This window comes from Pteropus medius, unplaced genomic scaffold (assembly GCF_902729225.1).
Source record: "Pteropus medius unplaced genomic scaffold, Ma_sr-lr_union100, whole genome shotgun sequence".
NCBI lineage: Eukaryota > Metazoa > Chordata > Mammalia > Chiroptera > Pteropodidae > Pteropus > Pteropus medius.
The window spans coordinates 60,594,854-60,619,030 of NW_024344378.1; the positions used below are offsets into that span (position 1 = coordinate 60,594,854).

General features: G+C 41.3%; 1 protein-coding gene across 1 annotated transcript in view; it reads right to left on the reverse strand.

Annotated features, from left to right (window-relative positions):
- Positions 1–22,802, reverse strand: part of ALOX5 (arachidonate 5-lipoxygenase) — a 50,364-nt gene extending 27,562 nt beyond the window's left edge. The window contains exons 1-3 of the mRNA XM_039872411.1: positions 22,536–22,802; positions 15,906–16,104; positions 13,076–13,157 (exon numbers count right to left, since the gene is read on the reverse strand). Of these exons, the coding sequence (XP_039728345.1) occupies positions 13,076–13,157; positions 15,906–16,104; positions 22,536–22,685 (431 nt within the window). The 5' untranslated portion in view covers positions 22,686–22,802. The remainder of the gene's footprint in view (positions 1–13,075; positions 13,158–15,905; positions 16,105–22,535) is intronic.
- Positions 22,803–24,177: the final 1,375 nt, after the last annotated feature.

The following is a 24,177-nucleotide window of genomic DNA, read 5'->3' on the forward strand; positions in this document are numbered from 1 at the left end:
GAATGAAGGGAGAGAGAGAGAAGAGAGAGATGCTCCTGCAAGCTCATAAGCTTCTGAGAAAAGAAAAATAATCAAACTATCATTAGGTTTCTCATTTTCCATATTGAAAATGGGAAGACAGTGTAAAGTATTTACAGACTTTTTTTTTAAGATCATCATCTAAGCCTCTTATATCAAGTCAAATAATTGGTGAGGGCAGGATAATTTTAGGAGAGGGCTAGGAACAAGCACATATCCTTTCTGAAGAAATTAACTGAACAAGTTCATCCAGACAAAAATGAAATTAGAATGAACCAAGAAGTTCCTAAATATAGTAAAGAGTATTCATCTGAAAACAATAGCAGATATAATTTTAAACAATCAAAAATATCAGTCGTTTTTTTTCAAAAATCAAGACCCAGTGAGGATTTTCATCATTGTTACTCTTACTTGTTTTTGGAATCCCAGCCAAGCATTAAGAAAACAATATCAGTGGTATAAATAATGGAAAATAGACAAAATTATCGTCATTTAAATAATGTGATCAAACAACTAGGTAACAAAAAAGACTCACTAAAAATGAGTAGTGCCAATAAAAGAGTTTAGTAAGATGTTACTACAAGGTAAATATGGAAAAAAATGAGTAATTTATTTTTATCCCAGCAATATTTGTTTACAAACAGAAAAATCTCCCACTCAGAATTGTGTGAGCTATAATTTCCCTTGTTATAAAGAAACTAGAAAGAAGAAAGATCTGCATGAAAAAAAATAGAAATTCTATTGAAAGATATTACACAAGCTCTAGATAGGTGGAAAGACACACTATGTTCTTGAGTGGAAAGGCTGATTATCATTAAAATGTCAGTATAACACAGTTATATGTAACTCAAAGTAATTCTCATAATAAAAATCTTTAAAAAGATCAATGAGATAACAAAACAGCTATTAACATATATTAGAAAGTGTGACAATCAAAAGATGGAGCTGGGCTAACACACAAAGTCTGGAAAAAGACCCCCAAAATATGTGAATATAATATAAAACTAGCTAATACTTATTGTGTGCTTTCTATGTGCCAAATACTTTTCTATGTGTTTTCATGGTTTAACCTATTTAATTATCTCAAAAAACCCATGAGGTAGTACTATCATTCTGCCCATTTTATAGATTGAGGAGATTGAGGCACAGAGAGATTCAACAACTTTCACAGGACATGGAGTAAGTGGCTGTGAGAGCTGAGCCCAGGAACTGGCTACTGTGAGTGTCACCCTAAAGCAGTAGAAAGAAATGTATTATGTAATAAATAATACTGGGACCTTGGACCACTACTTTACATTATGTGTAAAAATATACGGCATATGAATTAAAGGCCTAAAGTTAAAAAAAATTATAAAGTGTTATACGGAAATATAGGAGTACTTATGTAACATTGGGGTAGGGAGAGCCTTCTTAAGCAAAGTGTGAAATCCAAAAGTTTTAAAGGAAAAACAATACATATAGTTTAGCAAATAAAGAACTGAAATCCTAAGTGACAAATAATATATATGCTATATGCCATACCAATGGGATACCATCCTAACATATAAAGAGCTCCTTTAGATTAAGGATTAAAAATGAAAACAAACAAACAAACAAAAAAAACAAAAATAAAGTATATAAATAGGCATTTCAGAGATGAGGCATTGCAGAGATGCTTAACTCATCAGCAGTCAGGGGAATGCAGATTAAAACAACAATGGGGGTCTCAGGGATTTTTAGGTTGTCAACAATTTAAAAGATCAATGTCACCAGGAACTGGCAAAAGTATATTTTCATAGACAATTGGTGGGACTGAAAATTACTATAACATTTTGGGAAAGGATTTTTGTCAGAATTTCTTAAAATGATAAATGCTGATTTGACCTAGCAATGTGAGTTCTGAGTATCAATGTAAGAGTACTTAAAACACCCGCACATCAGGATTTTTGTACAAGGTTGCCTCTTGCAGTGTTGTTAGTAATACCAAAAACAAATAAACAAATACACAAATGAGAAACAAAATGAATGTTCATCAGTAGGGAATTGTTGAATAAATTATGGTACATTCACATAAAGCAAGAATTTATGGAGGAGGAAAACAATGAGATACTATTTCACACATTAGATTGACAAGAATGAAAAAAGTCTCAAGATGTAAAGTGTGTTGATAATGTAGGGAAATAGTAATCCTCAGAAACAGCTGCTAGGGGTGAAAATTGGCAGAAACCCATTGAAAAACATTGGCAATAACTAGAAAACTTAAAATGTGGTCTACAACCCTGCAAGTCTACTAGGAATATTCCCTAGAGTAACTCTTCCATGAAAGCACCAGGAGATAATATGAGAAAGCTCACTGAAATGTGGCTTGTAATAGCCAGAAATTAAAGACAGCCCACATGTCCATCATCAGGCAAGTAGGAGAATGGTGGTTGATTCATATGATGGTTCATTATACAGAAGCTACAATAACGGACAACACCTATCTGTATCAACTGGTTGCTCTTCAAAACAGAAAGGATGAGTGGAAAAAAAGCAAGGCACAGAATGATTAGATTAAATGACATAGATTAAAAATCGCTATACTATATATTGCTTTGTGTGTGTGCATGTGTGTGCATGCCACATAGGTACATGAAGTCATGATTAGAGAACATGGGCAGTGGGTTATGACCTGTATTGGCTTCTCCATATTCCTGACTGGCTAAGGGAGCAATGAGAGTTGGTTAGACTTGCTGGCTTTCTGGCATATTAGAGACTGGTTTTAATAGTTACTTTACTTCCAAACTCTAATCTGGAAGCCTGGGAGTTCATGTGAAAGAGGAACTCCGAGATTATGCAAACGGTGCAAAGTTCATTACTTCCTGAATGGAAGCAGAGGAGTGGGTCTGAAAAGGACAGATTAGTAGAAAGAGGAAGAAGAAAATAATGATTAGATCTATGAAAGGGGAAAACTATCACATCAGAAAACCTCTCTACCCCCATCTCTCTATACTTGATCTTAGCTAAAAGGCCAAGAAGAGATGCCTCATTTTTCTAGACCCTGCCAAAGCTCCATTCCTGTGAAAACACCACTGAATCCACCTCTCCCTGGTAAAGGGATGTTTTCTAAAAGGTGCTCCATAGAGCACTTTTTCTGAAGGATGGTAGGAATTGTAGGTCAAATTATCTTGGGAAACACTGGGTTGAAAAGAAATTAAGGGCTTGCAGTCAAGATGGTAGAGTAGGTAAATGCTGTGCTCACCTATTCTCACATCCATGTCAAAATTACAGCTATATAGCTGAAACTTATTGGATTTCATTAACCAATATCACCATAAAAATAAATTAATTAATTTAAAAAATTACAGCTAACCTACAGACTAGCCATCATGGTGAGTTCACCTGAAGTCTAGCTGAACAGAAGTCCTACAACTGAGGACACACAGAAGAGGCCACCTCAAGACTGGTAGGAGATGTGTAGACGTGAAATGGGTGGGCTCCACACCCACATGTAGCGGTTGAGAATTGGGAGAAATATCGCAGCTGCAAAGGTCCCTCCCAGGAGGGCGAAGAGTCCTGGCCCCACACTGGACTCCCCATCTCAGATTTTCAGTACCAGGAAGAAAAGTCCCCATAACTTCTGGCTGTGAAAATCAGTGGAGATTGTGTCTAAGTGAGATGGAGGGCTGAGGGAGTTGCAGACTTTCTTCTTAAAAGGCCCATGTGTGGACTTATTCAGTGATGGACTCACTTGCTCTGAGCTCCAGCTCTGGGGCAGCAGCTCAAAAAGTGCCAGAAAGATATAGAGAGAAACTGAGTCGTCTGGCTTCAGGGCAAGAGCTGTAGGGGAAGCTTTGTCTCAGACAGAAGTGTTGGCAGAGAGCATTGTTCCTTTGTTAAGCCCTCCCCCACGCAGCTTGTAGACTCAGGCAGGCACAAAACCTGAGTCTCTATCAATGTAGCTAACAGTGGTCGCCCTGTCCTGGTGATTCCCTGAGACCCTACCCCTCTCAACGCGCAGGGCCTAACCAAGCCATTTCTAGTGGATTTTCCATACAAATGACCTGTCTCAGCTCATGCTGCGGACTTTCCTAAAATCTCTCAAAGGTTCACAGAACTTAAACAAGCAGCATGTGGTGTCAGCATGCCTTGTACTTCTTGCTGAGCAACCTCAATCCCAGCAGTAGTGGCGGCCGGCCTTTGTTTGCAGCTTGGCCTCTTGAGGCACTTCCAAATCCAGCGTAGGTGGTGGCCATCTGTGGATTTCTTGGTAGCTTATGCCAGGTGGCTCTGAACAGGGCACGGGCTGCAGCTGAACTTGGCTTGTGAGTGCTCCTCCTAGGAAGCCCTAGCCTCCATGCTGGGAAACCAGGAGCACCACCTAGAGTCGCATCTGAGGACAACACACCCAAAGGCCAAACGGGGCAGGCACCAGAGCCCTGCTATAGCGAATCCTGCTTTGTAGGGTCAGCCTGTGCACGACATCTCCACTGGTCACAGCCAGTCATCACAACAAATCAGCCCAAGGGTCAATCCTTCCCATTGATGAGCAAAGAGCAACCAAGGCTCAAATACAACAGGAGGGCACACACAATGCATACAAGGGACATACCTTGAGCACTTGTCTCAAGTGACCAAAAAAGACTGTGCCACTGGGACCCAAAGGACAGCTACCACATAAGGCCACTCTAGTAATACTGGGAGACATCACGACCCTACCTAACACATAGAAACAAATACAAGTAGGCAGCCAATATGAGAAGACAAAAAACATGTCTCAAAGGCAAGAACAGAACAAACTCCAGAAAAAGAACTAAACAGAATGGAGATAAGCAATCTACCATATGCAGAGTTCAAAACACTGGTTATAAGGATGCTCAACTTAGGGGAAGAGTAGATGACCTCAGTGAGAACTTTAACAAAGAGACAGAAGACATAACAGTGGAGATAGAAAACATAAAAATGAACTAGTCAGAAATGAAGAATACAATAACTGAAATGAAGAACACCTTAGGAGGAATTAACAGTAGATTAGACGAAGCGGAGGATCGAATCAGTGATTTAGAAGATAAGGTAGCAGAAAATACCATTTCAGAAGAGCAACAAGAAAAAAGAATCTGAAACAATGAGGATAGTTAAGGGTGCTCTGGGACAATATCAAGTGTAACAACATTCTCATCATAGGGATACCAGAAAGAGAAGAGAGAGAGCAAGGAAATGAAAACTTATTTCGAGAAATAATGATGGAAAACTTCACTAACCTGGCAAAGGAATAGACATACAAACCCAGGAAGCACAGAGAGTCCCAAATAAGATGAACCCAAAGAGGCTCACACCGAGACACATTATAATTCAAATGCTGAAGGTTAAATACAAAGTGAGAATCTTAAAAGCAGCAAGAGAAAAGTAGTCAGTTACCCACGGGGGAGCTCCTATAAGACTACAAGTTGAGTTCTCAGCAGAATCTTTGCAGGTCAGAAGGGACTAGCACAAAATATTCAAAGTGATGAAAAGCAAGGACCTATAATAAAGATTACTCTACCCCGTGAAGCTATTATTTAGGATTGAAGGACAGATGAAGAGCTTCCCAGACAAGAAAAAGCTAAAGATATTCATCATCACCAAGTCAGTATTACAGGAAATATTAGTAGGACTTCTTTAAGAAGAAGAAGGGAAAAAAAAAGATTAAAAATATGAATAATAAAATGGCAATAACTCTATATGCAGTAGCAATTAGTTTAAATATAATGGATTAAATGCTCCAATCAAAAGATAGGGTGGCTAAATAGATAAGAAAATAAGAAAAAAGATGCTTACATATGCTGCCTATAGGAGACTCATCTCAGATTGAAAGACACACACAGACTGAAAGTAAAAGGATGAAGAAAGATGTTTCATAAAAATGAAAACAAACAAAAAAGCCGGGGTAGCAATACTTATACCATACAGAATAAGACTTTAAAACAAAGGCTGTATAACAAGAGACAAAGCAGAACCCAATTATCCCACTTCTGGGTATTTATCTGAAGAAATCCAAAACACTACTTTGAAAAGATATGTGAATCCATATGTTAATTGCAGCATTATTTACAGTAGCCAAGATATGGAGGCATCCTGGGTGTCTATCGATGGATGAATAGATAAAGAAGAGGTGGTTTATAGATACAATGGAATATTAGTCAACCATAACAAAGAATGAAATATTGCCATCTGCAACAACATGGATGAACCTAGAGGGTATTGTGCTGAGTGGAGTAAGTCAGACAAAAAAGGACAAATGTCATGTGGAATCTACAGAACAGGATAAACAAACAACAGAAACAAGCTCACAGATACAGAGAACATTTTGATGTTTGTCAGATTAGGGATGGGGGTATGGATGAAGTGGGGAGAGAATTAAGAGTTACAAATTGGTAGTTACAAAATAGTCATGGAGATGTAGAGTATAGCATGGGGAATACAGTCAGTAGTATTATAATGACTATGTATGGTGTCAGATGGGTACTGGACTTATTGTGGTAATCACTTCAAAAGTTATATAAATCACTAATAACTGTCTTGCACACCTGAAACTAATATAATATTGTATGTCAACAACAATTAAAAACTAAAAATATAAAAATTTAAAATTTAAAATTAAAAAGATAAAATAAAATGAAATTAGCCATGTCTCATCACCACAGGACTTCTCAGAATCATCAACGCTTATGCGCATTGTGAGCCTCCAGAAGCGGGGTGAGATAAACGGTTTCCCAAACTTGTTTTACCATGGGATATTTTTTCAGGGAAAAAGTTTGGGGACCAATACCCCAGGGCACATTTTGGGAAATACTGGGTTAAGCAAAATGCTTGTAAGACTAATTTATCAGTCATTAACATCTTACTCTGAAATTGGTGTAGAACTGATAAGTCTTGCTGTCCATTCACCTAACAAGAAAAAAACAGCCTGATTCTCTAGAAGCTGTAGAACTTCCTTCTACAAGGCCAGAAGCAGGTAGGGGTTTTGCCACAGGTGGCTGAAGAGAGGATAGCCAAGAAAGGAGCATGGGGATGGATGGTGCAGAGCTCTTGGACATTTCCTTGTGCACTGTACCAAGTATAAAAGTCTGAAAATGCATCATATGGTATCTGAGCTGAGAGGCTTACACAAATATTCTAAAACAAATCACAAATTCATAAATCCTTAACATTACCCACAGTATAATCCAATTACTCTCCCCTACCAGGTATAAAGACATAAATTTTATTTAAAAATTTTTATTATGAAATAGGATATATAAATATAAATATAAATATATATAAATAAATATATATATATAAATATATATATATATGCACACACACACACACACACACACACACACACACACCTGCAGGAAAATGCACCAAACATCTGTATAACCAACACTGAGATCAAGAATCAGAACATTACTGGTACCCTTAAATCCAATTCCCACTCAACCTCCCCCAATCACTATCCTTGCTTTTATGATAATCATTTTCTTGCAATTGTTTATTGTTCCACTGCTATACAAGTTTCCCTAACCAATATAATTCCAAACTTTATGGATTGGCCAGACTTATTGTGTCTGGTTTCAATTTTGCAACACAGTAGTTGTGAGGTTTGTCCACGGTGCTCTGTAAAGCAACAGTTCACTGATTTTTCTTGCAGGTTAGAATGATCACAATTTATCTGTTCTACTGTTGATGGGCATTGCATGGTTTCCATTTTTCTGGCTCTAATAAATAATGCTATTGTGAACATCTATGCACATGTATCCAGGTGCAAAGGCACAAGGATTTGGATCCACGAACAGAATTTTTGGATCATAGATTATAATGTAGCTTCAATTTTATTATTGTTGCAAAATTGTTTTCTATTTATATTCAATTTATATTGATGTATCAATTTATATTCCTGCCAGCAGTGAGTGAGACTTCCCACTCCTCAACAGCTTCTTTAACACTTGGGTATTGTCAGGTTTCAGTTTTGCCCACCTGGTGTGTGTGTGTGTGTGTGTGTGTGTGTGTGTGTGTGTGTGTGTGGTGGTAGTAGTGATCTAATTAATAGATCTTCATTGTGATATTACTTTTGATTTTCTTGGTTACAAATGAAGCTGAGCGCCTTTCTTGTACATTTGCTCCTTATACTTTGTGTAATGACTGCTCAAATCTCTTGCCTATCTTTCTACTGAATTGACAACCCTCATAGATTTGTAGGGGTCTTTGGTATATTATAAATCATGATTCTTGTCCATCACTGTGAATTGCCCTCTCACTCTATTCTTCATCTTGAGGTAGGTGAACTTAATATTTTCTTTTATGGTTAGTGCATTTTCAGTCTTGTTTGAAAAATCTTTTTTCCTTGAGGCCATGAAGAATAATCCCCTACAGTCTAAAAGTTTTATAGTTTTGCCTTTAGTTTTTAAGCTTATTCAACCCCAAACTGAGTTTTCTGAATGACATGATGATATTGAATCAATTTCTTATTCTTCTCTTCCTTCTCCTATCTCTCCCGCTTTTGTATGGATGCCCAAAAGCCCCAGCACTGCCCATTGCTAGTGCCCTCTGTAATAGATCAAATGTCCATGTATGTATGTCCTGTTTCCTATTTTTTCATTCTGTTTTACGGAAATGTAAATTTTTGTGAAAAGAGGATAGAGCTAAAGATAATTTTGAGGCTGGGGCAACCAATGATCTCAGTGGGAATATCAACGACTTGACAGCAGTATGTCCCTGAGAGTTAGGGGGAAGAATAAAGAGCTAAGAGATAAGACACACCTTCACAAAATAAAAAGTTAAAAAAAAGATGCTACCTAGCTACGGCAAGAACTGGTGAAATGGGTACTCGCACACTGCTCGTGAAAACTGGTTAAAGACTTTTGAAGAAAAATTTGTCTATATAACTATTTGCATTAGTAATTTTATTTCTGGGTACCTACCATAAGGAAATACTTAAAAAGGCACAAAAAGTTTCACACAAAGCTTTTCACATTGTTTATAAGGATAAAAAATTAGAAACTCTCAAAATGTCCAGTCATACTGGTGTTAAGTAAATTATGGTGCATCCATACAATGGAATAATATATAAAACCTAGAATAATGTTTGAAATGAGATTTTTAAAATATGGGGAAATGTTTCTGCAATACTTCTAAGAGGATGTCAAGTCACATATATAGTACAATCCCAAATAAGTAAAAGTAAAATGGATGAATTACAGGTATTTTTCTGCTTCTACATTATTCCCCTTCCTTTGCTTTACTGGATTAAAAAAACAAAACAAAACAAAAAAAAACCTGACATACTACATATTCTTTGTAAGAAGTTAAGCTATAGAGGAACATGTAAAAATGTGTAATAGTCATTGCTCCTCCAAAGCCCCAGTAACCAGGCTGGCTGTTTAGCATGATTCTTTCCACCATTTTCTCTTGAAAGAAGTCTCAAACTCAAATGTAGGAAACAAAATGAAAAAAAAAAAAGCCTTGATATAGACAATAAACAAGTGTGGACTGTGGAAACCATAATAAAAACCCTGTTTGCTTGAAACTCCATAATGACCCACCAAACACATTTAGGGCCTGGATATAGCCCACTGACCACTAGTTTCCACATGAGCACTCTAGATCATGTATTATTATTATTTTTAAATGGAGTTATTGAGATATAATTTACATACCGGAAAATTCACCCTTTAAAATTATCCAATTAAAAGTTTTTTCGTATATTTACAGATTTGTGCATCTATCACCATAATCTAATTTGGGACTATTTTCATCCCAAATGGAAAACTTGTACCCATAATAGTCACTCCCTATTACCCATCTCTAACTTCCAGCCGTAGGCAATCACTAATCTACTAATCTGTGTCTATAGATTTGTCATTCAGACATTCCATATAAATAGAATCATACAATATTTGGTCTTTTTTAAATAACTTTTTCATGTAGCAGAATGTTTTGAATTTCATCCATGATTTAGTATATATCCATGATTCACTATTTCTTTCTTTTTTTTAATTCACTATTTCTTAATGACAAATAATATTCTCTTGTATGAACATACAATGTTTTGTTTATCCATTCATCACTTATTGGAATTTAGGTTGTTTCCACTTTCAGGTTATTATGAATAATATTGCTATGAATATTTGCATATAAATTTTAGTGTGTAGAAATATTTTTTTATTACTCTATGTAGATACCTAGGAGTAGAATTGCTAGGTCATGTGGTAAAACTCTGATTAAGATTTTGAGGAAATGCTAAACTATTTTCTAAAGTGGCTGCATCATTTTACATTCCACCAGCAGTGACTTTCTCCACATCCTTGGCAGCACTTGTTATTATCTACACTAATGCATGTGAAGTGGTATCTCATGGTGCTTTCAATTTGCATTTTCCTGATGACTAACAGTGTCGAGCATCTTTTCTTGTGCTTATTGACCATTTGTATATTTTCTCTGGAAGTGTTCATTCCTTTTTGTTACGGAAATATATTCCGTTATATAGATATATTGCTGACATTCATCAGTTAATGGACATTTAGGTTGCTATTACGGATAATGCTGCTATAAACATTCATGTAGAAGTTTTTCCATGGATATATGTTTTCGTTTTTCTTGGGTATATGCCTAGGTGTGGAATTGCTGAATCATATGATGACTCTCTAATAGTCTGAGGAACCAGACTGTCTTCGAAGCACCTGCACCATTTTATATTCCTATCAGCAGTGTATGAGGGTTCTGATTCCTCCACATCCTTGTCAATACTTGCTATTTTATTCCATTCTGTATGCTGTCTTTTCATTTTCTTGAGGGTATCCTTTGAAGCATAAAAGTATGCTGTCTTTTCATTTTCTTAAGGGTATCCTTTGAAGCATAAAAATGACATCAATTTATCTATTTTTCTTTTGTTGCTTATGCTTTTGTTGTTACATCTAAAAATCTTTTGCCAAATCCAAGGTCATGAAGGTTTACCCATGTTTTCTTCAAAGCTTTTCTGCTCTTAAATTTAGGTATTTTATCCATTTTAAGTTAATTTATGTTTGTGGTATGAAGGGTTCAACTTCATTCTTTTACATTTGGCTATTCTTTTGTCCCATTTGTTGAAAAGACTAGTCTTCCTCTAATTGTCTTACTACCTCTGTTGAAAATTAATTGACCATACATGTAAGGACTTATTCTTGAACTCTCAATCCTATTTGATTGATCTATCCTATGCCAGTACCAGATTGTCTTGATTACTGCAGTAATGTAGTAATTCTGATATTGAGAAGTGCGAGTCCTTCAACTTTGTTTTCTTATATTTTTTTCAAGATTGTTTTGACTATTCTGGGTTTCTTGCATTTCAATATGAATTTTAGGATCTACTAGCCAATTTCTGCAAAAAGTCAGCTGGGATTTTGATAGGGATGGTGTTGAATTTATTTATCACTTTGGAGAATATTGCCATTTAAACAGTATTAAGTCCTCTGGTCCATGGATATGAGATATCTTTCACCTTATTTATATCTTCTTTAATTACCTTCAACAATGTGTTGTAGTTTTCATTGTACAAGTCTTGGACTTCTTCTGTTAAACTTATTCATAAATATTTTATTCCTTTTGATGCAATTGTAAATTGAATTTTTTAATTTACATTTTCAGATTGCTGATTGCTAGCATATAGAAAAACAATTGAATTTTGTATATTATCTTGTATCCTGCAACCTTGCTGGTTTTTTAGTTTCAATAGTTTTTTGGTGAATTCCTTAGAATTTTCTATATATGAGATCATGTCATCTGTAAATGGTGATGGTTTTATTTATTGTTCTTCGATGTGGGTACTTTTGTCATTTTTCTCTTGCCCTGGCTAGACCCTCCAGTACAATGTTGAATATAAGTGCTAAAAGCTGACACTTTTATCTTGTTCCTAGATCTTAGGAGAAAATTATGCGAACTTCTCCCATTAAGTATGATGTTAATTGTGAGTTTTCTGTAGATGCTCTTTATCAGGTTGAGGAAGTTCCCTTCAATTCCTATTTTTAAATACTTTTTTAATCATAAAGGAATGCTGAATTTTGTCACATGCTTTCTGTGTGTCTATTGAGATGATCATATGCTTTCTTGTTCTTTATTGATATGGTATATCACATTAATTGATTTTTGGATGTTAAACCAGTCTTGAATATTTGGGATAAATTTTATCTGATTTTATTGTATAATGCCTATTATGTGCTGCTTGATTTGGTTTGCTAGCATTTTATTGAAAATGTTTTCATCTATATTCATAAAAGATATTGGTGTACAGTTTTCTTTTTTTATGATGTCTTTGACTGGTTTCGGTATAATACTGGTTTCATACAATAAGTTAAGATTTGTTCCCTCCCTTTCTGTTTTTTGTAAAGATCAGCATTAATTCTTTAAATGTTGGTAGAATTCACAAGTGAAGCCATCTAGGCCTGGGCTTTTCTTTGTGAGACGTTTTAAGATTACTAATTCAATCTCTTTGCTTGTGATTGTTCTATTCAGATTATTTTGTCTTGAGTCAGTTTCGGCAGTTTCTGTTTTTCTAGGAATTTGTCCATTTCACCTAACTTATCTAATGGGTTGGCATACAGTTATTCATAGTATTCTTTTTTATTCATTTTAATTTCTATGAGTTGATATTCACCTTCTCGTTCTTATTTCTAATTTTAATAATTTGTGTCCTCTCTTTTTTCTTAGTAATATAGATATTTATCAATTTTGCTCTGGATTATGTATCACTTTTACAAGTGAACTATTATTATCAATAGACATAAAAAGTGAGAGGTAATCCCTACAATGGGAGGTGGGAGAACATTAAGATAAATTCACTCTTTTGCTGCCCAGTTCCTCCTAAGTACCAATATGGTTGATCCCAAGTTTTTTTTTTCAAAAAACCCTGTTCACCATTCTCTGCCTGGAGAGGTAGTCAGGGGGAACTTGGGGATTGAGGAGAGTCATAGGGAAGCTGATGCCTTTGTCATCATGTACCAATAGCAATAGGCCATAAGTTGTGAGCAGGGTTCATTTCATACCATGCCTCTGAAATAGAAGAAACCATGGTCCCATGTCCATTTGGTCTGGTGTCATAACTTACCTATACTGTTTTTGCCGTGTTTCCAGTTCTTTACGTCTGTGCTGCTTGAGAATGTGAATTTGGTCATCACGGGCCAACTTTGCTGTGAGAAAAGAACAAGTGTGAGAAGAACCTAAGGAAAAATTATAACAAAGTCCAATAATCAGGTTTCTCTCAGACACCCAAGCCATGCTGAGTGTTCCACATGTATTATTTTATTTAAGCATTAGAACACTCTCCTATTTTATTAAATGGGGCTCAAGAAGTTGAATAGCTTTTCCCTTAAACTTTATCCAAGGCCACACACCCAATCAGTGCATTTTTAACACAAGACTCAAATCCCATGCCCCTCATCACTCATTTGAAAAAAGATGAACCCAGTTCCTCCTCCTCCTGCTTGCTCACTCAGCAAGCCCTAGGGATCTGCATCTCATGACATCAGAATCATGTCCAGATGTCCAGATTCATGAGCCAGGCTTCTCATTGGACTTTATGGGGATAGGCTAATGGTTCTCTGCCTCCCTTCTACAGGGACAGGGTATGTCCATCTCTGGCCTGCCTGTAGATTTCCATCTGGGGGCTCTAACTTCCCACTCTGCCCCCCAAGACATTGCCTCTGTCAAGAATCTTGGGCCCCAGTTCAGAGCTGCCTTTCATCTGTCTTTCCTCTCTTCATGGTCCTTGGTGGATTTCTTAAACCATTGCAGAGTAGTTCACTCTTCTTCCCCTTGCAACTCTCATGCAGAATAGAAGTAGCAGCTGCCTGAAGGCTTCTCTGTTGCTTGAGAAAGCAGCAGAGAGTCATGGCTATTGTGTTTCTAAGTCCAGTTGGCTGCTTCCTGGAGAAATGTGTGACTTAAGTCCAAGAAAGAGATGTCGACACTATTTAGTTCCCTGTGGTGCCTACATAGAGGACTGACAATAAAGCTTATTTTAAAACAGTATGTAGTATCCTTGAGCGTGGGCTTTAGAAGAGATACCTGGGTTTGGGTGTGGACTCAGGATCTGTCACTTAAAGCTGTGTGACCTGGAGCAATTTGCCTTGGCTTCCTGACAGGTGAAATGGAGATAATAATGCCTATTTCTAGGGTTATGATGGGATCTAGTGATAGAATGCAGTAAAGCACTCCACACAGTGCTTGGAACCCAATAAATGGAAACAATGGTTATTGTCCTATAATCACAATAGACCTGAGCCTCATCTTCCTCCCTCTGAGCTGGGGCTTCAAAGGCATCTAATCTCTCATTTCAGAGGAGCAAGTGGCTAAGAGCAGGGTCTGGAGCGGTTGGATCATGACTACTCTGTATATTATTATTTAAGATAAAGCTAGTGAACATAGTCAAGGGAATCTGAGTGGCAGAAATTCTAGAGCTTCTCCTGGAAAGGGGACCTATAACAGAGCTTCTCCAGCTCTCTGTGGTAAGGGGCCAGCTTTTTAAAATGTTTGTTCCATCATAGACCAATCTTTTCGTAAATACACAAAAAAATTAGCTACTAGAAAAATGAAACAAAAAACAAACCAAAGACATTCAAAATGTAAGCCCTGTTTTTATTATCAGAGACTACACTTAGAATTATTCTGGCAAGTTGCTGTAAAAGTTTGTAAATGCCTACTCTCAGTCTCTGTACTTACCCCACTGCAGATCAGCCCCAACAGTTCTTAGCCTACACTGCTGTCAAATAGCCACATTACAGAATAAATTTTGTGATCTTTTTCCTGCCATGAGGTCAGGGAACAAAAATCCTGTTGGCTCCAGTCATTCAGTTCAGAAATATTCTTGGAATTTGGTTTCTTAAGTTAAATTCCATGTCAGGAACAATGGGATATGGCCTGAGAATTTAAGAACACCTTGTAGAGAACTTTTTCCTCCTTTATCTTGGTTTTCTTAGCTAAAAAATGGGGGTAATAATCATTCTCTTTTTATCTACCTTGCTTAACTTCTGTAAAGAACAAATGAACTAGTGATAAGGAAATGCATCGCAACCAGGAAGTGCTGAATGGTGCCACCGATAGAAGCAGCTGTAGATGCATATTCTAGTGGATGCACAGCATCTGAAGATTTATTTTTCCAAGTTTTTAGTGTGAGCAAACTAAAGGGCCATGACTTGAAGTAAGGTGGAATTTTGCCGAGGCATGGATGTGACTTATGTATGTTAAGAGGCTAGTGTGCAAGGGGCAGTCATTCAGATAGCTAGCATCCTTGGCTGACCTCTGCCATTTGCTTCTCTCTCTTATTCTCCATATCAAGCTAGCAGCATATCTCTTATGAAGAATGGCTTCCTTAAGAAGTGCCAGATTGGGGTCTGAACATTTGAGGGTCTTGCTTAAGAGGGAAGATTTTAGGTTCCTTTCTCTTTCAGCGGAAAGTGGGACTTCAGGTTTAACAACAGATGACTGTGCTGACTGGGCCTGCCCATAGCTCTTCGGCATGGGGGGCCTGTAGCCCAAAACCTACTGTGACCTCACAGAAGGCAGCGTGGGCCTGGGTATTTGTGAATCTGTAAAGCGATGTTACAGCTTTGACATCTGGAGAACTGCCCACTTAGGTGTACGTCCCAGGGGTATTTGCTAGCAGGGAGCCTAGCTATCCTCTGACAAAGAGGACTGTTGCTCAGAGGAAGGACATAGCTGGTTGTATGCCTGGGGACTCTCACTCTACCCTCTGAGCCTGGGGCTCATTAGTACCAGGAGGAAGGTCACACCTCCTGCAGGTGCTTTGAGTCACAGAGCAGTATCCAATGATGACACTGTTATCATCCCATGGATGTAGTTCTTTGAGGAAGGGGAGGTCTGCAAGCCCTCCTGGTTTCTGGGGAGCTCAGAGAGTGGAAGGAGCCTAAGCTGCTCACCTCGTCCATCTCTCAGGATAATTTCGCCCTCACCAGTGATCCAGCGGTAGCAGGGGAACTCTATGTAATCCCCATAGGGTGTCTTCAGCGTGACATACTTCAGGTACCAGTCGTCATGAATCCAGTACTTGCGCTTCTCAATTTTGATCAGTTGGATGTCACCCAGTTCTTCATCTACTGTCACATCATAAGAATCAACCTGAGAAGGAGAAAAGGTATATCAGACCGTCTGAGTTCTCCTGAGCCTGTGTGTCACCTTGAGTTAATTTAGCCAAGATGCCTGCCAAATGCCTGTCTTCAATAAGGCTCTGTGCTGTGCCATGCACCAGGCTTCTAGATGACCTGTGTGTCTGCAGCTCTCAATGGCAGATGGGGAAGGAAGGGTGAGCGGCTCAAAAACTGCATTGGGTCTTTCAAAGACCAGCAGGTTTGGGAATCCCTGACTCCATGCCTTCCCAAGATACTTTCTAAGCCAAATTTCACCAGTCCTTGAGCTTTTTCCTTGGCGGCAGAACCTAGAGTTCTCAGCATGCCGGGGGCAGAAGTGTTCATCCTGCATGTGACTCTAGAAGTCTTCCATCCCTCTCACATCAAGCTGCCAGTAGAACTCTGAGAGGACTTTATAAAGGGAACAGGAAGTTGGATATTTTCAGCAAACCTTTTGGCTCTGAGCACAGTGAACAGTTTGCATGCTGTGGTTGCTGCAAATGTCAGACACTTGTGGTTAGAAAGCAGAAGCCTCCTTCCTGTGCCCTGTGGTCTGAGCCTGGGTCCTGAGGACCAAGGAGCCAGGAATGTGTGTGAAATGACACTCCTTGGTCCTTAACAGGTATGCGAGTACATCTGTCCTGCTAGGATGCTCATCTTTCAGAGTGGAAGGACTTCTTGTCCCACAGCATGTCCTGTGGGAGAGCAGGGGCCACAGATGAGGTCACAGAGAACACTGACCTCCAGGGCCTGTGGGACTTCAGGATGTAGCCTGTATGTACCACAGGGCCTATCTGATTCCTGAGGAGAAGCCAGGAGGCTCCAGGTGCATAGTTGAGAGAAGAGTCCCAGTAGGAGGCTGGATGACCCAAGGAGCTGGAAGGAGTGGGGAAGAAAGGAAGGACACAGCTCTGATTGGGTGGCTCTGAGAGTGGGAAGAGGTGAGAGAGCCCTGAGCTGAGACATCAGTGGGCCAGGACAAGAAGGTTCTGATGGGACATGAAGCCCACTCTAGTCCCCATCTGCCAGGGGGATCTGCAGAGACCTCAGACCTCATATGAGGCCAAGAGATTCCCATAGGAGTGCAGGGAGGTCAGTGAGGGGCAGAGGGTGAAGTGAGCCCTCAAGGGATGCCAAAGTGACTGATCCTGAGCCTCAGCAAATTCTTTACTCCCTGAGGCTCTGTTTCTTCATCTATTGAGGGGAGATAATGCCTGGTTTCCAGGACCATTGAGAAATTCATGCCTGAATGGCTCCTTTCTTCAAGGTTGCAGGCCACTTGCTGCTGTGTACATCAGAACCACCTAGTCCTCCCTCCCTGACTCCTGGGGAGGGGAATTCAAAAGGTAGCAGGCCCTTCAGTGCCTGTGAGCCGCTGTGAGCTAGCCTGGGCCCCTGCTGTGAGCTAGCCTGGGCCCCTGCACTGAGGTCCATCTCTGACTACACATGCTAAATTGAGTAGCCAGAAGTAGATGTTGGAGAAAGAAATTGAGACTGTAAGCTCAAAACTTCTTGGCTCAAAACCTGGAGGGAATTCCTGTGAGGGTGGAAAAGGGGCTGTGAGCCAGAAGGAGAAAAGGAGGTAATTTCAGTGCTGGAAGTGCAAACCCAGCAAAGGGAAGTCAGTGTGTGGTCAGGCCTGAGTCTAGGCCAGGGTTAGTTGCTCCAGAGGATGTGGCTTTCCTGTGGCTCTGAGGGGCTAGAGTGGGGGTGAAGGTGTCTGGTGTCAAGAAGGCTGGGGCCAAGGGGGAGAGGGTGGCCATTCTAAAGTAACAGGTGCCATGAGCATCTGAAGTGGACATTCTCATGGGAAGGGGGAGCCTAGCACCTTGGAATGCAAAAGGAAGGGAGGTGGGGCTCAGAGAGGCTCTCCAGGACTGGGTGATTATCAGAGGGAGGGCCAGATGTCTGGCTAGGGTGATTGACAAGGAAGAAATGGAACAGCTTCTCTGAGGGTCACCCTTCAGCACACTTGTGGTGCAGTCACAGGAGGAAAGGGCCTTCCAGGTCTCACTTCCCCACCTACCACTTCAAGCCTGGCAGTGTGCTTTGGAGTTTCACCTGGGACAAACAGACTGAACAAATTCAGAGGGACTCAATATGCTATCGGACGGGGTCTTTGGCAGAAAGAGAGGGATAGACCTACCAGCCTGGCTTGCCTCTGGCTGACCCTGGCTTTAGACTCAGTACTACAGGAGGTGAACAAGGGTCCAAGGGGTTCAGCCACACCCAAATTGGGAGTCTTTAGGGACAAAGTCTGATGACTGTAGCTCTGGCATCCAAGGGACCCACTATTGGAGAGTCACATAGGGTAGAGAAAGGCCTCCAGGAAGATTGCAGGGTCCTGTGCAATTGCTGTGCATTAAACAGCAAAGTCAGGTCTTAGGAAGGTACACAGTCCTTAGGAAGAGTGTGCTCACTTTACTCCCTCCTCTCTGTGGGACAGTACACTGGGCGGCTACTGTGTTTGTTGTCTATTTTCCCTGACACATTGCATGCTCATGTCCATTCTGCACAGTGGTCACTATCAACAGTGGATGGTCCATTATAGACCCTCAATAAATATAGTACATGTGCATGGCTGCGTGGGATGATTCCCATTTTACTGAGGCTCAGAGAGGTCAGGCAGTTACCGTGCCAGTGAGTGATTGTTGCTCCATGATTAGAATCCACACCTGTGTAAAGGCCAAGTCCAGATTCCTCCCACTGTTCCCTACAGCCACATGGTGGGAAAAGACCTAGACTGGGAGCCAATGACCTGGTTCTGAGCTCTGGTTCAACCCCTTGATGGAGTATGAAGGGGAATTATGGGGGTGGAGTGGAAGGACATGGAAAAGCTTCCTAAGAGATGGCATTTGAGGTATCTCTTGGGAGTTGGTAAGATTTCAGAGGTGAGGTGAGTGGGATGAGAGGGATAGGCAAAGCATTTTGGATGTAGGAAACGAGAGAGCAAGGTCCCCAAAGTGGAGAGGAGGCAGGTGGAGCACAGAGTTCCTTGGGGCAGAGGCATTAGGTTCTGTAGTTAGATGCTAGAGAGAGATGTGGAGCCAGGGAAACATGCAATTCACAGTCTGATTTCACTGTTGCTTTCAACTCTTTTTTGAATATTTCAGCAAAGTGTTAGCTGGTCAGTTTTTATTTGATCTTTATATCAGCATTTTAAGAAAGGTTTCATTTGTCTCTGCCCCAGATTCCTCTGTTGGAGCAAGAACAGAGGAAAGTCATGGCATGGCCAAGCCTGGGATGCCCATTTTGAAGGGGGCTGATAAGGGGCCAGTGGGGTTTGGAAGGGAGGGGAGGAGGCTGTGGAGTAGAGAGGGAGATTAAGGGGTGGACAAGGGAGAGACTTGGGCAGAGAGAAAGAGAGAGAACAGTGGTTAGGGAGATTAAATGGGTAGAAAATTGGGGAGCAGGGGTAAATGGGAGACAGAGTGGAAGGGAGAAAGTGGAACAGAAAAGAAGAGAGAAATAGAGACCTTGGGGGACTGCGGGAAATAGGGAGTAGATGAAGGAAGAGAAGGAGGAAGTGGAGGCAGAATGCAGGGAAGAAAAGGGACAGAGAGGAAAGATAGGGATAGAGATTGAGAGTCAAAAGGAAATATTTATTCTTCATTAATATATTCTGAGAAGGAGGTATTCTAGAATGTATTCTTCATGAATACTTCAGAAGTATATATATTTGTAAGAATTGTTTACACTTACTGAATATATCCAAGGACAATAAACATCACTCTATTGAGCTTAGCTTTCCTAAAAGTACTGTCATTTCCTAAAATGGGTCAAGATTCCCCAGAAATCTTCAGATCTGTTAAAGTCATCCCATCTGATATTAATTACTTTAAATCAACAGAGTTAAACACATCAATCTGTTAAATTTGCCTATACTTGGCCTAGTTTCTGGGGTTCACAGCCAGGGCTTTCCTCAGCTGACAGTGGGGCGGCAATGAAGGTGGACTGTTTACAAGAGAATCTCACCTGCGAAGGACTCAGATACTCAGGCCTATCCTGAATCACTATGCAGAACTCTGATGAGAATAACCAGGGATCTGTGACTAAATTTACTGAGAAAAATCACTATTGTCCATTATTTGACTGCATTGTGCAAGGGGAAGTGGGGGTGTTGACCTGCAAATGAGCTGGAAATAACTGAATAGTTGCCTGGAAACAGTCTTTACTGTTGCTAATCATAATGATTGTAACACTTTTCTAGTAAAATGGGATAGCTTTATCTTCTCAGCAATTATTTTTTCTAAGTTTCTTTCACCTTTACCCAAACGGGACAGATTGTCCTTAAAGAGACATTGGCTGGAGAATCAGGAAGTAGCTTTGGTCTGTGCAAGGAAAAGTGTGGAGTAATTTTGCATCAACAGGAACTTTCTCAAAAGCTGATCTTTTCAAAGAGCCTTTCAGAACTGGGTGGTTCCCCTGCAGTGCAGCAGCCCCTTCCTGACTTGCCCCCTCTCACTGCAATGGAAATGTGACATGCAAATCTCTTCTGAAATTTGCTTCTGGGACACTCACTGATGTGTTTAATCACAGTGGCATTTGAATCAATTCTCAGGGCTAGGAAGACAGAAGAGAGGAAGGGAAGTACTGAACTGAACAATGCTTTCATCCCTCTTCCAACAACCTGTTATTCGGAGAAGCCACACATGGAGTGGCCTGTGCTGCAGTGATGTTTGTGGTATGTGAAGAACAGGGCCCACTGTGGCTCACTTATAAAGGGGAAATATTCTGTATCCTGTCCTCCTCCCTGAGGTATTGGGGGAATCCATGAAATAACAGAAATAAATGAAGGTACTTCAGAAATGGCAAAAGGTGTCATCATCCCAAATGGATGACTCATTAGCCCTACTGCACTTCCGTACTCAGGGCTAGTTTCCTGATTAGGAAAACCAAGCAAGAAGAGGTTGTTCTTATATGCAATGCCTAACTCTTCTTGAAGGGATCTCAAGCCAGACTAACGTGCTGAACTTGGGTAAGTGCCGAGTTGGCTTATAGCGAGATTCTGAGGCTCCAGGGTAGGAATCAAACCCACCTTGAGTTTGGTACCTGGAAAAGGAGTGAGCTATTATTTACTTTAGGCTCTAGAGACCTGAAGCACACTTTACAAATTTTATCCAGGGAGTATTTGGTTGAGCCATATAAAATTGCTGTTTTGTTTTCCAAACATAATCAACTACAATTTTATATGGTTTGACCTTATAATCAAGGAAGAAGTGAGAAGACAGCTATGTGAAGTCTAAATCTTTTTGGTCCAGTTTAGGAGCTGGGGGTGGTGGAGGGGAGCAGATATTCCCTGGGCACCTGCAGCATGTCTGTACTATCACAACAGTCATTTACTTCACACTTCCTACGTGCTTGCCACTGAGCTGGGTGTGTCACTAAACACTCAGTGAGGACTGTGACCAGCTGTGTTCATGAAGAGAGTCACAGGGCTAGAATTCATGCCCAGTTCAGCATCAGGAGCCTGTTTCTGTACAAGGCCATCTGTGCATGGCTTTGCACAGCACCTGGCACCACACAGAGGTGCAATAAACATTGGCTTCCTTTGCTCCCTGAACTCCCCCAGCTCCAGGGTCTCCAGTGAGGAAGGGAGAGGAGAAGTCTTCATCCTCCTTCTTTCTCCACTGAGCCCTCACACCTCAGGTAGAATGCTCTCTGGTGTACACTCTGCTAGGAACCAGTGACAACTTCCAGGTTTGTAGGACTTCTCCTTGCTTGGGTTCTCTTGTCCCCTTCCCTCTAAATTCCTTTGGAGACCTGTCCTCAGAATGGGAGCTGCTCAGGTGTGGAGAAAACTGGTAGTGCCACGCTAGGCCACTAACTGGGCCTGGGCTCAACCAGGACTCCTGGATTAGCCTGAAGCCAACCCTTCTATTTTACATTTGGGGAAACTGAGGCCAAGAGAATTGACAGAGTGCACTAGTGCTCAGGCCCAGATGGAACCCAGGCTTCTGGGCCATGGACCTGCGCTTTCTTCCATAGCTTGTGGCTTCACAACAGGGCAAGGACCTGCAGGGTCCATGAGTACCACCCCTCCCCGCCACCAGGCCATAGAAGGAGCCCTTCCAAGTGGAAGTGGGGTACTAGTAACGCTGCCCACAGCACTTACCCAATTAGGGGCCTTCTCAGAACCTCAGATTCCCATCTGTGAAATGAAGAGCAAACCTTGCATCTTCTCTTGCTCCCTGGGGAGGAGAGACTCACGCTGGAAGCCCCTGCCCCCTACCGTGGGTCCCAACTTCCGAGTCGGAGTCCTGGACGCACTTCCACCTGTTCCAAATCTCCGAGAGGAGTAGCTGGGCGCTTCCCCAGACGGGTCCCAGCCACCCCGATGCACATCGGCCTCTCTCGGCCTCCTTCTGCTTTGGTCCCGCCCCTCCCCAGGTTCCCCCAACCCAGTCGGACCCGTGCCCTCACCGCGCCGCGCTCAAAGTCGTTGTAGAAGGGCTTGTCCAGCAGGTGCTTCTCGCTGCAGCCCGCGGAGCCCACGAGGCTGAGGTAAATGTAGTCGTCGGTGCCAGCGAACCACTGGCTGCCGGTGGCCACAGTGACGGTGTAGGAGGGCATGGCGGCGGGCAGCGAGCGCCACTGGCCGTGAGCGCAGCTAGCTCTAGGAGCCTCTTTGCACTGGTCTCAGCGCGTCAGCACCTCGGGGCACCCGCGCGCCGCTTCCTTCAGGCGCCTGGGCCCAGGCCCCGCCTCCGGCCCCGCCCTCCTGCAGTTCTGACCTCGCTTGAACCTCCTCTGACACCGCTGGAGTCAGCCATTCCTGCCTCTTGCACGTGCTTAGCTTGGCGTCTGCTTTAGTGTTCAGGGGACTGGGGCAACCTCAGCTGCCATCCCCTCATCCATGCATCCGTGCATCCATGAATCTATGCATCTGCCCTTCCGTCTGTCCGTCCATCCGTCCGTCCGTCCGTTCATCCATCCATCCACCCACCCGCCCACCCACTCAGTCTCTCATTCATTGTTATCACTCTTCACCCTTCCTTCCTGCCTCAGCTTCTCTCACTGCCAGGCTCCAGTGAGGGGATAGGGTTGGGCTCCAGGGACTCCTAGAAAACGAGACATACTCCCGCTCTCACCAAGTTCCCAGTGTGAGTGGGAGGCTGTGTGACCGGGACAAACACTCGTGTGTTCTGGAAGTCTACAGCAGAAAGAGGAACCCACCTGAGGAATCAGGAAGGCTTTCTGGAGATCACACCTAAGCTAATACTGAGGGTGAGCTGAGACTTTTGTCAGTACTAGCTTCTCCCACAGGCTCGACTGAATGTTGCTCTGGGACAGCTGCAGGTGGGCGTGCTCAGGCCGTGAGATTGTCCGTGTATAGCGGGAGGCAGGGAAGCCAGAGAGAGGGAGGCCAGAAGAAAAAAAATCCGAATTTGGATAGCTGCAGGTTGTCCGGAGAAGTTAGTGAGCTTTCAGAGATGAGGAGCTGAAGAAACGCAGTCAAATTTCAGTGCGAATGGATTTATTCATCAAAAGACAGGCACCAAGGGGATTCTCTGGCAATCAGATTGGAGGACATGAAAGATCTGGACACAGCCGAGATGAGGGCAGATGAAGATAGCACAAGAGTGGAAAACACCCTCTGCTAGGCAAGATACATGCTCCAGGATACCTTGGAGGAGATATGAAGGATGGCTACGGAATTACCCTTCAAATCTAATAACAAAATGGCTATTTTTTTTTTAAAGGAAATACGCTATATTTTTCGACAAAAGTAGTGAACTATCATTGAAGAAAATATAGAAAAGTTTGAAATGAAAAGATTCTTAACAACACGTGGAAAAAGCAATTAGTAAAAATTCATTACATTAGACATTTTTATACTATTAAAAGCACATTGTATGTGCAACTTCATGTCATATTTTCAATTTACTTAGTATTTCAACATGTATTTTCTTAGGAATTTCACTTTTAAAATATTTTAAAGACTGTATATTTATTTATATAGATATAGCACTTAATTAGTCCACTATTATAGGACATTTAGGTTGCTTTCACCCATAAAAAATATGGTACATATTTTGTGCTTAAAACATAAACAGAATGTTTT